General features: G+C 42.6%; 1 protein-coding gene across 2 annotated transcripts; it reads right to left on the bottom strand.

The window, feature by feature from the left end:
* Positions 1-505: 505 nt before the first annotated feature.
* Positions 506-14,689, bottom strand: FBXO43 (F-box protein 43). Of its 2 annotated transcripts, none has more exons than XM_072151494.1 (5): positions 14,550-14,689; positions 8,399-9,885; positions 4,293-4,395; positions 1,478-1,666; positions 506-1,117 (listed from the first exon to the last, which is right to left on the bottom strand). In XM_072151494.1, exons 1-5 carry the CDS (start codon positions 14,559-14,561, stop codon positions 869-871), a joined length of 2,040 nt encoding a protein of 679 aa, XP_072007595.1. In that variant the 5' UTR covers positions 14,562-14,689; the 3' UTR covers positions 506-868. The 2 variants fall into 2 exon arrangements, with proteins under 2 accessions (XP_072007595.1, XP_072007594.1); XM_072151493.1 differs by lacking the exon at positions 14,550-14,689 and adding an exon at positions 12,471-12,732.
* Between the last annotated feature and the right edge of the window lie 1,257 nt (positions 14,690-15,946).

The raw sequence follows: 15,946 nt of genomic DNA, 5'->3' as shown, positions 1-15,946 counted from the left end.
AACATTTATCAGGGCTTGTATGACCGTTCTCTGTAGAACTCGGCCTTAAATGCAATTACTAGCAAACCAAAAGCAATTGCGATTTCCCCTTTATGCTAAGGAGGCGTGAAAGGGGGCACATCTGGACCATTCCTGCGCTATAGACTGGAAAATTTTATGACTGAATGTTCACAGGTTTAAGGTTACATTCACACAGCTGTTGGGTGGACGCATATAGGTCGTATATACATCCACAATTGGCCGGTAATGGGCGCACAACAAAGCTGTATGGTGCGGCACGACACGTTCCGTACTCTGGGAAAAGATAGGACATGTCCTAGCTTCACCTGTATTAAGGCGCCGTATGTCTCTATGGAGAGGGCTGGGGGCAAGTGAAATAGATCCACGTCAGCACAGCACCAAAGAAATTGGTTTATTATGTGAACTAAATGAACCAAAGACACATACAGAATACAGTATTATAAAGATGCTCAATGCCGAGATGAATAGATAGCAATCGTAAAAGTAACGTTTAAGGCCTTAAAATTTTATTTAAAAAACAAACAAAAAAAAAAAGGTAACAAATATAAATTAAAATAAGTTACAAAAACATCTGTAGAGATAAAGATTTGTATATACAATATAAAACATTTGATGATTGGAACATTACAAGACAAGTCTAACAATAAGGAATGCAAAACAGCAGCTAAGTGCTATAATTGTAACACGTCTCCAGTATAATACATTTTGTCCTGTTGTGCAGTGATCTCCGAGCCCTATGCACACTTAGCAGGCAATGTAGATGTGCAAAATAGGAAAAGATTAAAAGCATGTAAAAACACTTAAAATCAGTCTTACAAGATTCTGCTGAACAGGAATGTACAAAGAATCAGAGCCTTTTCAGATTGCGCTTGCTCTGGGCACTTCCGGGTAGCACATCTTTTTTGTGCACGCGCTTTCCTGATCCACCACTACACTCCTTAGAGCCATGGAAAGCGCACAAGCAAAGGATACAGAAGTCAAAGCCACAGTCTTTTCTACTGCACTTGCCTCGCTTCTTGACGGGCTGAACCTTTGCAGGGTACTGGCACTGCGGACACGGCTTCAAAGCTTCATCTGTGAATAATGTTTTGGCAATCTGCAGAAGGAGATACTTTATTCTCAAATGGAAAAATTTAATATATTATAAATAAAATCCCAATATTGTAATTGTATAAAGGGGATTAGTCAATGGCAGCCTGCTTCTCCATCTGAGGTATAGTATGGACAACACACACACACACACACACACAACTACCTTCTATACATAGAAAGCAGTCATAGGTGGGTGTGTGAATCGTGCTAGATGCTCATGGTTGTAAGACTCTAGCACTGAAGCTTTAGCAGTTGAGTTGCTGAGCTGTTGTATGAGAAATGCCGACAAAAACTTACAATAAGTTACCAAACATTGGAACCAAGGTCTGTCAGTCCATCAGAATTCAGCATAAAGTAAACTAACCTTAACATATTCTTGGCGTTTACTTGCAGACTGCAGAATTAATGGTGTGTCCTTTGGGGTCAAAAACCCACATGAGGGAGTTGGAGTGTGACAAACCGATTTAGATTGTGCCTGAACAGATTTTAGTGCAGATCTGTTGAGGAGATTCAACCTGGTAGCTGCATCATCAGAGGAGAATATCCACGATTGCTTATTAGAGAAGAAAAAAAAAAAAAAAAAAAAAAAAAAAAAAAAAAAAAAAAAAAAGTGTGTTAGACAATATCTTATGGTTAAGTGCCTGGGTTATGTTTATATACTTAAACTTTACTACATTTTATAGTAATTAATATTCAGCTGCTACATTTATCAGCTTGCCTTAGCACACTGTCACATTTTACGGTCAAATACCAGTCTCACAGGAGTTGCCAAGAACAATGGATCTTAGGGACTGAGACACCACTCAACTATTGAATAATCAAGTGTACATGAGTCTTTAAAGACACTTGTACATTTTATCAGGGAAACAATGCTGCAGTTATACCATATCCTAGGCGCTTGCAACTTAAAGGGGTTATCCTGGTATTAAAAGATACTTATGGCCCGGCTGGGACAGGCTATTTAAAAATAAAGGTGTACTTACCTCATCCGGCACCGCTGACGTCCTGCGCCGCGGTACGTTTGATCCGTGCCCCTGTTTGTTTACAGTGGCACAGAAGCCGTGCGGTCAGCGATGTGGACGGCAGGATGCGCCCCTGTATACAAACCGGTGCACAGATGAGACAGACCATGGCGCGGGACATCACCAGCGCCGGAGATGGTAATTACATGTTTATTATTTTTAAATAGCCCTCCCCAGCCTGGCCCCTAGTAAAATTTTATACCCAGATAACCCCTTTAACCCCATCACGACAACCATAAGTTTCTAAAACATGACAGTTGTAAACTTTTAGGGCCTCCTGAACTCTGGCACATAGAAACAATTCTGGTGCCTTATTAAACCGGAGAATCTCCCCTATAATATGAGGTCTCTTAATGTTGTAGTTGTCAAGTTATGGTAGTTTTCCTTTAAAGGACACCGGTCATCAGGTCTCTGATAGTATTTCTGTCACTACTACCTGTTGGAGCAGCTCACAAGGATCCCATCCCAGCCTTTATCTAGTCATTTCATACATTAATCATTGTAAAATCATAATTTCTTTATTATGTAAATGAGGCTGTCAAATGGTCAGAGGCAGTGATGTCACCCCTGTTACCCCTCCCCTGCTCATGTCTGTGTGTAATGTATAGTAAAGCATAGTTAGTGCATCTGCTGACATGTTGCATCCTCCTAATACAGAGACACAGACATCAGCTACACAAGTGCCTGGCATGTTCTGCTATAACATGGCTTCCTGTAGCTGTTGTATCTCTCCTACATACACACAGGCTGCAGGGGGTGTGGCCACCAGCAAGCACATGTAGCAGCCATCACAGCATTACACAGGCTGTCGGTCAAGCACTGGGGGTGTGTCTGTGCCTCCCACTCATGAATAAGCTGGACAGCTTGAATATGCTAATGACTCATTGGACATTTCACAGGTCATTTGCATACAGCTTTAGGACCTCATTGCTTAGGTTTACAGGCATGTAGAGAGACAACGAAGGGATAGAGGCAATGCTTTCTAATGGCAGATTATGAAAATCTATTTAGATTAGAGGGGTTATTTTGCATGATGGGTTCTCTTTAAAGGGGACCTACCACCACGATTCTACCTATAAAGGTAGAACGGGTGGTAGGTGGATGAATGGGACGTAAGGTTAGCGCTTTTTTAGCTAATCCTTACGTCCCGGCTATTCTTTTGTAAACTTTAATGTCTTTATATGCTAATTTTTTTTAAGCGGCTACTGGGGAGTGGAGTAGCCGGACATGAGGCTACTAATTGCGGCTACTCCACGCCCCAGTAGCCTCGTTCCTCAGGTAATCTTCGCAGTAGCGCCGGTCTCGGAGCTACGTCCGCGCACCCGTAGGCCTGCGTTCTGCACAGAACGCAGGGTATTCGCACGAGGGCGTGCAGCTACGAGGAGCTGCGCGCCGAAGATTACCTGGTAGGCGGTGGAACGAGTAGCCGGACATGAGGCTACTAGTCGCAGCTACTCCACGCCCCAGTAAACGCTTAAAAAAAATTAGCATATAAAGACATTAAAGTTTACAAAAAGGATAGCCGGGACGTAAGGATTAGCCCAAAAAGGGCTATCCTTACGTCCCATTCATCCACCTACCACCCGATCTACCTTTATAGGTAGAATCGTGGTGGTAGGTTCCCTTTAAGAGTTTAAACCAAAAACTCCAGATATTCACCCCTGCTGGGAGTATGGGAGAGTGAGGTGGTATGGGCTTGCAGAATTAGCAGCCAGGAGCGCAGGACATCCACGCGCTCTGGCCTAATTATAAAGGTTTTTTTGTAGGCGAGTACCTATAGTTTGGTTTTTTTTTTTTTATATACAACTTGGTGGTTTTCCTTTAAAGTTGTAAAGTAGTATATGTATTAGAATGGCATGCAGCACTGGTATAGACTTATGATTCTCTGACAAGCACTATTATATGTTAAACCAAACTGTTTCTCCATCACCCAAGATTATTATGCCATCTACTGTGCAATATGCAAATCTTGAAAACTTAAGGGCGCTCCAGATTGACTCTTCCTGAGCCCAACCTGATAACATTGGATCCGAATACTATGGAACCTACAGGGTTAAAGTACCCTGGAGGGTGTGAATGGTTAAAAAAATGTATATATTTTTTATTTATATAAAAATAAATTGTAAAGATCAAAAGTGGAATTAAACTGGACAATACCTCTGCTTCAACTCTTAGCTTCTTCATGAACAATTTTCTTCTTTGATGAGCATCTTTATCTTGAGTCACCATTTCACGCCATTCCCTACTGACTTTCCAAATGCTTTAAAAAAAAAAAAAAAAAATTAAAAAATGTATATAAAATCACTTTAAAACATATATTCAACATAAATTTTACAAATATGTTCAGTACCAAAGAGAAAGCGTTACACTTGAGTAGATCAATAATTAAAGGGCATATCCACACAAAAAAAAAAATTACAATTCTGGACAAAATACATGGAGTTTTCAGTGTGTTAGGAGGGCACAGATCAACCTTGAACACAGCAATTATTAAAGTGGTGGTCCAAGAGTGAAAATTAGGAGGAGGAAAAGAGGGAAAAAAAAAAAAAAAAAAAAAAAAAAAAAAAGGGCAGGTACATCTTTACTTTTCTTAAAAAGCCCGTCCAGCCACAATCCTAATTTTTTGGAAATCAGACAACCCCTTTAATGTGTTAGATTCATACGTTACAGATTCAGAAGGGAAGGGTCCCCATCCACTCTGCTGCGGTGATATATTGCTGCAGGTAGACTGAAGGTTATTCTGCTACAAACCCAGCCCATCTGTCTCTGGCCCCAAAAGCATTATTGAGCTAGCCCAAGAATCATTCTGTGTGTGCGCAATTCTGCTAGAGGATCCTGAGAAAATCAGTCATTCCTCTGATCAGTTAAAGCACTCCCTTAGGTCTCAGGGCTGGTACCTGAAAGAGAACTTTGAATGTACAGTCAAAAAAAAAAAAAAAAAAAAAGCAAGACACCAGGTTTTGGTTACCAACTGCTTACACATACAGCGCTAGCTGTACGTGTGACCGCACCCTAAAGCTTGCCCAAATTTTAGAGAACCAGTTACTAGCTCTTATACCCATTTATAAAAAATAAAAAAAACACTCCAAAGCAAATCTGTCACCAGGAATAGGATTTTTAACTGGAATGGGTTCCAATAGCCTTTTCTATGCAGATTTTAAAAATGCCTCTGCCAGCATTCTGCATAATTTCAGTAGTTTACACAAGTTTAATTCACATTACCTGGAGCCCTGCAAGGAGCGTGTGGCGAGCTCTGCAATCTGTGTCAGTCTTTTCCCCTGTACTCGTCCAGTTTCCATTCCCCTCCCCACGTCCTGCCATGTTCATCAAGCAGGAGGGAGATGACAGGGATCCAGATAATGTAGAATAAACTACAGAAATTATTCAGAATGCTGACAACCACATTTTTAAAGTCAGTGTGGCATAGTCTATTGGAACCCGTCACCTGCTCAAAATCGACATTCCTGGTGACAGGTTCCCTTAAATGTTCAGCTATTGGGCATTTCAGTAGTGTATAGTTATATGGTACCAAAAATATAAGTAAACAGGTCATAGAATCTATGCTAAAAATGGAATGTGTTTTTAATAAAACCATGTAACATTTCAGACTAAGTCCTTTGCCAAACTGAGTTGGAGCTGTAGTCTTGAGCCCCCTTTATAAATTTGACAGGGCTACTCTGAGGTCGCAATAACGCCTCTACACGTGTCATAGACGCGTTTAGAGGCTGATTTACTCCCCCCAAAAAAATCACCAAGCGTATTAATACGCTTGGTGATTTTTCTGTGAGCTGCCGCTTCCAAGCGGTGACAGCACCGGCTCCGATCCTGCAAGATATTCTCTGCAGGATCGCAGCGCTGAGTGGCTGGAGGCTGGACTTCATGCTTCATGTGGGGGCGGAGCCGAGCGAGGGGTGAGATGGAGGAACCGAGCAAGGGGGCGGGGGCGGGGAGGCATATCCGTTGCCGGGGCTGTGCTCCTGATCTGTGTGTGATCGTACACACAGCCAGTAACAGGATCGTGCTGTCTATGTGACAGCCCGATCATGTACTGTGACAGGGGCCTGATTATTATCAGTCTCCTATCACAGCAGCCCCTGTATACAGTGAGAGGCATGCAGGAAAGGTGCTGTATACACCCTCTCTGCATGTCTTTGTATACAGATCCCGGATGACAGTGATCCAATGGGCTCTTACCATTAGATCATTGTTATCTGTGATCTATATTTGAATAAAGCAAGGAACACATTATGTGTTCCTCCCTAAATGTGCCTCTGTAAACAAAACAAAAAAAAAACAAAAAAAAAAAAAAGAGTTGTTCCCAAACCACAGAAAATGATTTAAATAAAATTTCAGCAGCATCAGCCCCAGACCGGTCTGGGGGCCGCCATCAGCCACAGTCCGCTCTGTAGACAATAAGGCTGCATTCACACAAACGTATGCCCGCCAGGCCGTAGCCGTGCAGGCATGCGTTCGGTGCCATGGAGAGGAGGAGGGGGTCACCCCACCCCTCTCCATTGAAATGCATTGGGTACTAGCCGTAACACAGGGAAAGACATGTCATTTTCCCGTGTACGGAGTGGTATCCGTGCGGCCATTGCCATCTATTGGGGACATATGTACAGCCACAAGCTTCCGGCCGTACATACGTCCCCCATATGGTAGTGTGAATGTAGCCTAAGGGTGAGGTTATTGCATACGTTTTCAGACGCATCACAACAGCTGAGAAGAGATTTGCCTAATTACATTGCTGTCAACATTTCGTTACAAAACGCTCACAATAAAATTGCGCTGATGCATGTGTTTTGTTAACACAATATTGACAGCAATGTAATTCGGCAAATCTCTTCTCAGCTGTTCTTATGTGTTTGAAAACGCGATGTATGAACACACCATAAAAATGTTGTGCACCACACGTTTAATACATACTTGCTATTTGAGGGCGCATTCACACGGTGTGTTGCCTTTTTGACGCATTCCAAAGGCTTCAGCCTCGATCACATGTTGAAGTAACATTGCGTTTCCATTGCATATGCTGAAACGCAATGTTACTTCAACATGTGAAGCCTTTGGATATGTCAAAAACACAAAAAAGGAGTGCATGCTCCCTAAAGGGGTTTTCCGGAGAATTCAAATTAGACCAGGGGTAGGGAACCTATGGCTCGGGAGCCAGATATGGCTCTTCTGTTGGCTGCCTCTGGCTCTTAGACAGATCTTTAATAAATAGTGATGGCTGCTGTGTGTCTCTTAGACAGATCTTTAATAAATAGTGATGGCTGCTGTGTGTCTCTTAGACTGATCACTTGACAAAGGAAGCCATGTTACCGCTGCTTACGTCCTTTGTGGCAGCCAGGGTTGAGGTACAGGATCACTAGGCAGTCTTGTGGTCAGGAACAGGCAGACGCTCAAGGCAGGCGGCAATGATGGGAGGTCGGGACGGAGCAAGAGATCGGGACTGGCAGCGAAGGAGCAGAATCAGGAACAGGGAAGGAAACACTGTGGAAAGCTTCCTTATAGGCATGAAGCACTAAGATCGGACGGGGAATGCTGGGAGCTGCCGGTCTTTATAGGAACCCGGGAAGTGGGCAGCGCCAATCAGTGGCACACTGGCCCTCTAAATCTGCAGGTGCCGTCGCACGCAGGCTGGCCAGCCGGGACGGAACGGGAGCCGGAAAGTGGTGAGTTGAGTGAGCTCGGAAAGGGGCGCCGCCCCTGGAGAGGGGCACAGGTGTGCCTGCGATCCGAGACCTAGAGCGCAGGGGAACCCGTGACACTGGGACAACCTATCTACTGGGGAGCATGTGCATATGGTACGGCTCTTATGGTATAACATTTTAAAATATGTGGCGTTCATGGCTCTCTCAGCCAAAAAGGTTCCTGACCCCTGAATTAGACCCTATCCCGTGGATAGGACCTAACTTGAATTTGTGGGAAAACCGTTTTAATCACAGAAAACAGGAGCTGTAACTTTCTTTGTATTAATAGAAGTCTCTTAACACTATATATACGCCTGGGAGTTATACATTTATCAGTGACAATTTCGTACTCCTCCTGGGTTAAAAATACTCCTCAAAATGTGAGAGGAGTATTATTACCCTTCTGGAAAAATGTTAGTGCGACCTCTGGCTACTCTGAATTCTGACATGAAGTTTCAAAATATTGGATACAATCTTAAAACAAAAATGACAACAGCAAAATAAGAAAAAAGAATGATCAGTTTAGCACCAACTGCATAGAACATTTCACAAATTGCCTCTCCCATTTACCTGCAAATACTTTCCACATTCAAGACTTTAAATATAAATGCTATTATATGCTTCAGATTTCGGTATTTTAACTCTGATAAAATATCCAATTGTTCCAAACCCATTTTCCTGCCAATGAGTCTTGTCAGATCATCTTCAAACTCATCAGAACAATCCAGGCTGCCCAGTAGTTCCTGCATTGTGGCCCGTTGAGACCTTTTCCGGGTGCTTCGTACTACCATCTCACGGACTACCCGCAGGGCAGGTGTGCCTGTTAAATCCTCAACCTTTAAGAGAGAATTACTTGTGCCGTCATCAAAACTAAATTCACTTTCCTCGGTTACAGAGTTCCTTGTCACTTTTGCTTTGTATGTGGAACTCAAGATCTGAGCGTCTCTAGATTCCTCCTCAACCTCAGACTGTGAGCCTCGTTCACGCAAGGTTGATAGTCTCCTGCACCGATCCAGTTTGCGCAGCCGATTTTTATTATAGGTGGATCTGGGGGTTTCTTTCTGCTTCTGAATAAGTTCCTGAAAGGAGCCTTCATGATCAGTTAGGGAGTCTTGTGACTTATCTAAGCTAAGTGAATGAAAAGCGCTGTCCTCATTTATAGAACTTTCAAGGTCCGTTCCTGGGGTGTCTGTCGGGGTACACAAGTTAAAACGAAAACTTTCGGCAAGGTTACTGATGGGTGTCTGAAATACTTCTTTAGCATTTAAGGTTAAGTTGCGTGGAGGTGTGGCATGTAATTCAGTAATGTTCTCTTCAATGACACTCAGAACGCTATCATCCGCCGATTCTGTGGAGTGTTGAACTGGAGAAAGGTTTTCTACTTCTGGGAAAGGAACAGAGTCGCCTTTGGAATCATCTAGGGTAGAACTCCTCTGCTGAGCAAAAAGCAGCCTCCACTTCTTACATGACATGCTGGAATCGCTTTCCGTTTTTAAAGTGCTTGTTGCGATTGGCTTGTAGGCAACATCTCTTGGAGAGTCAAACTTGGTGGAAAGGACTTCCTCAAAACTAGGAACTCTTTGAACAGTCATCTTTCTCCTCAACATTTCAGCTGAGCTGTCCGAAGCCCCAAAATCCAAACTTCCACCAGATGTAGCCTTAGAAAGCAGAAGTCTACGGCGCAAAGAGAAATCTTTTTTAGCAACTCGTGGAGTTTCATACATTTCTGGAACGTGACTACCATTCTTTGATCGAGCTCCAGACTCCAGAGAGATCTCACGTATAGGGGAGCACTGTAAAGTAGGATCCACGTTTTCAGAATTTTCATCATCTTGTGATGGACTTCCACTTTCTAGGGACTCGCTGCTACTTTCTTCAGAGTCTGGACTGAAAGCCTTCAGAGATTCATTGTATCCACTATCTTGAGACACATACATGTGGCAGTTTCTGTAGCCGACATGCTTCTTCACTCTGGCTATATAACTAGCTTGATTCACAGCTGGACTGTCAAAAACAGATCTTTTGTACGCCATTTCAGATTTCTTTCTTCTGTAGGTCTGTAAAACAAGTGATAAATGTTATTTTTTGTGAAATCTTATAGCAAATTAGCATTCTAAATACCAGTTTGGGGTTTTGAACATTTTATAGAAGTCACTGAAGCACAGGACAAGTTTTGGGCTGCCTCTGAAATTTCAGGAACTGCTTGCAGTACAAGCAGAATTCAGCAACATAGGCGATCTGAGGGCAATGTGCAGTCCTCTGTTCTGCAAGTCATAGTCAGAGCCCCCCAAAAATCAGAAATATAGACCCTATCCCATGAATAAAAGATAAAGGTCTGCAATAGGAAAACCCCTCTAGGGCCATACATACTCATCACCCTGCAGCAATGCATACGGTATGATCAGTTAGAAGGCTTAGAAAGCTGGAAATGTACATCTCAAGGCTACATGCACACTGCCGTTGCCTGCCGCACTATAGCACGGCGGGTACGTGGCAGCGAACGGGGAGAGGAGGAGATGAGCGCAGCTCACCCCCGCCCCTCTCCATAGGATCATATGGGGCACGGCGCTGTAACACAGGAAAAAGATAGGACATGTAGCAAATTTTTACATCTCAATGACATTTATTATTCCATGCCGTGTACTGGGAAGCTGTAAAAAAAATCCAAATGATATGTCTACTTTATTCTTTGGTTCGGTACGGCCTAAGAAAAGGGGCATGTCCTCGCGCCAAAAAAATTCTGTGCGCAAGAAATACGGCTGACCCGACAGAATGGCGTCCTAATTTTCTGACGTAAACGAAGAGAACTAATAGGAGGTGAGGAGTACGACTAGAGATTCTTCTACTAGGACAGATTTCTCACACAGCACCAGACATATGAATCTGGTGCAGAATAAGACTGTCTAGTCCAACTCTGCACTGTCTAACCTTAGGACACTTTATACATGTGCCCCGACGTGCAAGTTGTTTCACAATCTTCTGACCCTACTAACTTTTTCATACTATGGTGTACGGACCTGTGGTGTCATTTTTTGTGAGATGCTACCATTTTGAGGATTATATGACATTTTGAACACCTCTTATTCCGTTTTTTTATGTCATTTAAAATGGTGTAAAAGTCGCGTTTCAGACACTTTGACAATATTTTCTGTTATGTGGTTCACCTCTGGCAATAGCCGGTTTTATATTTTGATAGATCAGCCATTTTGGGACGCGGCGATAGCTAAACATGTATTGATTTTTACTGTTTACTGTATTTAGTTTTATATCAGTTCTAAGGAAAGAGGGCGATTTGAGTTTCAATATTTTATTTACCATTTCTTAGACCCTCTAGGGTACTTCAACCCTAGATGGTCTGAGCGTTCCCACCGTATACTGCAATACTACTGTAGTGCAATATATGCCTTTTTACACACAGTATGTGGCGTCATTACAATGAGCCACTGGTTCATTGCAGCCACACAGCCTCGGGTCTGACGACTGGCATCAGGGGGAACAGCCATGTCCACAAAGATGGTGGCAGCAGTGCGCTGCAGTCTTTGCCAGCGGCAATCAAAGGATTAACATTCGCAATCTGTGTTAGCGCTGGCCGCAGGTGCTTGCTGTAAACCTCATGTCTGTATAAAGAGGGCACCCCCCCCTTCAGAAAGTTGCTATGCTGAAATCTTTGGAAAAAAAAGTTTGTTTTTTTTAATTTTTTTTTATAAAAGGTCTAGTTGACACAGGACATCCGTGGTAGGAAACCCCTATTTATGAATAAAGGCTCAACCTATGAAAATATAAGAATTACAACCTTCATCTAGAGTAGACTGTAGGGAATAAAATTACTCAAATTAAAGAGATGTGCGATGCAAAAACGAATACCTTATATATATAATAAATCATCTACCCACAAAGACCTTAGAATAAAGGTCACATGATATTCACGCCCTACAAACAGCAAATTATTTTATTAAAATGCTGGAATTCAGAGAGTTTCTAATGAAGAAATTTGGTCATTAACTTACAGACCCCACCACAAAATACAAACTTGTTTCTCAAAAAAACAAGACCGCAACCAGCAACATAGGTTAGGCTGCAGTCACACGTGGAGTTTTGAACCCGTTTTTAAGCAGTCCGTAAACGCATGCGTTTCTGATCAGTTTGAATTAAGATTATTGGTAAAACCTGTCAAAAATTGCATGCGTTTTTTGACGGACTGCTTAAAAATGACCCAAAAACAGACTCAAAATGCCAAATGTGACCACAGCATAAAAGGGGGGGAAAAAAAAAAAAGCTAAAGCTTCTTAAAATAAGGAAATACAAGTCTAAAAGGTTAATAAGATGTACAAGTCTTTGGAGGAGGCCAAAAGAAATAAATAAAGAATTATCATATATACATAGAATACATAGAATAGAGATCCCTTTAGAAATTGGAGTTAGACGCCATGACGCGCTGCACCACATACACAAAATATATTTTGTACTAAAATATACACTGTAGTTTACATATTTGACTAGAAATCTACCAGTACACAAAACACAAACCTAGTGTGAACACTGCTCAAGCAAAAAAAGGTCCTGCACTCTCCCCATCTATTGGTGAACTACAACTCCCAGCATTGCAGTCGTCACTACACAGCAGCATCTCCTCATACATCACCTTCAGTCCCTGGAGGAAGCTCCAGCAGCCATGCTCATAGTTCTCCGCCATTATACACACTACATGAGATAAAACGCACGTCTGCACTGACGGGAAGGAGCTGACAGGTCTGGTGACATGTGAGGGCACAGCTTCGCACTCGTGTATTATTCTACTACCGAGGACATGACAGTTTTCCTATGGCAACTGCTCGCTATGGGAACCGCTATGTGCGCGCCCCCAGCCGCTTTCCCTCACAGACGTTCAAATCGCCCGCCATCCCCAACCGTCACCGCCGGGCGCGTCACAGGGCGGTCCCAGCGGGAGCGCGCGGGGGAGCCGGGAGCGCGCTTGTGGCCGCAACGATTGCTCACAATTCACACCACATCTTTGTCATTTTCTATCTCCCTTTGCAATTATTTATAGAATAGGACTATGTGACGTGCACCCTCTTTAAGGCCCCATACACATTATCACATTGGGGGCTGTTATCCGGACACACAAATTGCACCTAGATCTGCGCCCTCAGAGGAGGTCTAGGACCTGGGTGTTATATCTTTGGACGGATTTGCTGCACTTGCTCAGCCTTCTATGGCGAGTGACCACCCCATCTTTACCTGGCCTGAGGGTAGGTTCACACGTGGCGTTTTGAACCCGTTTTCGGTCCATTTTTATGCAGTTTTTGATCAGTTTTAATTAAGATAATTGGTAAAACCTGTCAAAAATGGATGCGTTTAACGGACTGCTTAAAAACGTGGGCTGGTGCCGGAGCTTATTTTTGTTAGTGTTTTAAACCGCGGTATCGAGGTTTAAAACACTTTTTAAACTGTATAGCCGGCGCAGGCAGGTACGCGCTCAGCGCTTACCATGCCCGCGGCTCTCCTTCACTTCCTATGTAGCCGCGCGCAACCAAGGCCAAATGCACAACCAAGGCCACATTCCCATGTTTTCGTGTTTACAGCACGTCAATAGCCTGAGTTTTTAAAAGTTTATTATTTTGTTGATTGAGCCGTTATAGGGCTTATTTTTGGTGGGATGATTCATAATTTTTATTGGCATCATGATCAACTTTCATGGTGTTTTTATTAGGTTGGATTAATAAAAATCATAATTTTTGCTGTGTTTTTTACAGCGATCAAAATACGGGTTCTGTAATGATTCGATTTTATTGTACAAGTTGTTACAGACATGGCTATACCAAATATGTGTTTGGGCAGAGGTTTTCACTATTTGTGTTTGGGCGTTTTAAGACTGAGTGATGTCACACGTTCAGTTTTTCCGATGCAGATTTTGATGCCCAAACCAGGAATGGAGTAAAAGTAGAAGGAGGAGCAGCACCTTCCAATTATTTGTCTCACCCATTATAATCCACACCAGCTTCTGGCTTCAAAAACGGCATCTGAAAAACTGAACGTGTGCCATCACCCTATAGAGAATTTAGGGGACTTCTATTGTACATTTTTTTTTTTTTTTTTTTTTTTTTTACACTTTTGTCCCCTGCGAGCATTTGATCACTTGTTCAAAATTAATACACTGCCATACTAATGTATGGCGGCATATTAGAACAGTCAGCCCATACACATGCATAGGTTGAGCCTGGCACCTGCAAATGACCTATCAGGCACCCCTGGGATGTCGTGGAGACGCGTTATCACTGGTCGATGGTGATGTGATGCAACAAATGGGTCACATTACACGGTCTATGGACCAACACATTAAACATTTTGGCCCCTTTTGAACATAGTTGAAAACGCAATTCAAATGTTGCAGTGAGGAGTTTTCCCCCATTACATATGCATTTACATGGAAATGTTAGTGATCATTTGATTGGTAAAGCACAACTGCCAGATCAATGCAAACAGTTACTGAATAAATTATTTGAGGCCATGTTCACACATTGCATTTCTACTGAATGCAAAACATAGGGTGCTTTTCAATGATCGCGTGCGTTTTCATGGAAACGCATTTCAGGTGTAGCTGAAAATGCTTGGAATCTGCCATTGCATACATTTTTCTTTTAAATCCACCTTTTTTTTTTCTTTCAATCGAGACTTTTACACCTCTCTTGTATTAATTAGTTTCAACATAAAGCTTCCAGACCTGTATATCCATCGACCTCTAATCACCCGAAGTCTTCTCCAGCAAACAAAACAGGATCAACACCCAACCTTGGTGGATTAAATGAGGAATGAACAGGCTGCTGATACTAATTAGACCAGTCTCACTTTTGTAAGCTTCACAGGTCACATGACAGGACACATGCTACCTTTTTTTTATCTATGGGTATGGGCCAGTTCCTATCTGCGTTTTGGTTTTCGTTTTGCAGGTTTCATTCAAAAGTTGATGGATAATGGATCAGTTTTTTCCATCGATTTCAACAGACTTGTAGTGGTTTTATATCTTCCGTTAGACCTTTAGGCCTCTTGCACACTAGCGTTGCGTTTCACGTGCGTGTGCAATGCGTGAAAAACTGACGTTTTTGCTGCGTTTTTGTTGCATTTTTCCTTGGAGTAATTTGCGTTTTTTTTGCGTTTTCGGCGCATTTTTGACGCGCGATTCAATGGGAGACTCGAGCATATTTCAAAGGGACCATGGTTTGGGATTAAAATGTGTTATTTAATTGAAAAATAATGTCTTCTGATAATTTGCAAACATCGGCGATCTATTCTTCACTGTTCCGCGCGTATATTATCTCCCGACAATTTAGCAGATGTGAAGAACAGTGAAGAATAGAATAAAATCATTGTACACAGTGAACACAGTGACCACAGGATCATTTAAGATAAAAACACAATGCAGAACACAGTGCAGAATAGATTACAGATGTTCGGCACATCTGCTTACTTGTCGGGAGATACGCGCGGAACGGCGCGAACAAAATAGCATGTGAAGAACAATATATATGTGTGTAAAGAACACATTGCAGATGTTTCCATACATCTGCAATGTATTCTTCACACATATATATTGTTCTTCACATGCTATTTTGTTCGCACCGTTCCGCGCGTATCTCCCGACAAGTAAGCAGATGTGCCGAACATCTGTAATCTATTCTGCACTGTGTTCTGCATTGTGTTTTTATCTTAAATGATCCTGTGGTCACTGTGTTCACTGTGTACAATGATTTTATTCTATTCTTCACTGTTCTTCATTGTGTTTTTTTAATTAAATGCTCGATCGCGAGCAGGGGAAATAATGTTATTCTGGTCACCTAGCAACCCTTACGTTTAAAACGCATTGCACTCGCATTGCACTTGCAATGATTGCGAGTGCAATGCGTTCTTGATGCATCTCCATAGACTTGAATGGGGCGTGAAAAACGCGCGTGACCCGCAAAAATAGAGCATGCTGCGATTTTGACGCGCGTGCAAACGAACGCAAGCACGCGCGTTAAAAACCACGCTAATGGAGAAAGACCCATTGAATACAATGGGACAGAGTGCAATGCGAGTTCTGAGCGTCAAATGCACGCGCAGAACTCGCGCGTGAAAAACGCC

Source organism: Engystomops pustulosus, chromosome 5 (assembly GCF_040894005.1).
Source record: "Engystomops pustulosus chromosome 5, aEngPut4.maternal, whole genome shotgun sequence".
NCBI classification, from domain to species: Eukaryota; Metazoa; Chordata; class Amphibia; order Anura; family Leptodactylidae; genus Engystomops; species Engystomops pustulosus.
Note: the sequence above shows the minus strand (reverse complement) of the source record. Positions and strands in the feature narration are given on the sequence as shown.

What these genes read in the sequence shown, in the direction of transcription:
- FBXO43 (XM_072151493.1), bottom strand. Translation starts at nt 12,521, where the DNA reads ATGGCGGAGAACTATGAGCATGGCTGCTGGAGCTTCCTCCAGGGACTG. An exon ending in AATGTGGAAAGTATTTGCAG is followed by an intron (nt 4,396 to 8,398) that starts GTAAATGGGAGA and finishes TTTTTTTTAAAG; the next exon opens with CATTTGGAAAGTCAGTAGGG. An exon ending in AACGCCAAGAATATGTTAAG is followed by an intron (nt 1,118 to 1,477) that starts GTTAGTTTACTT and finishes CTCCTTCTGCAG; the next exon opens with ATTGCCAAAACATTATTCAC.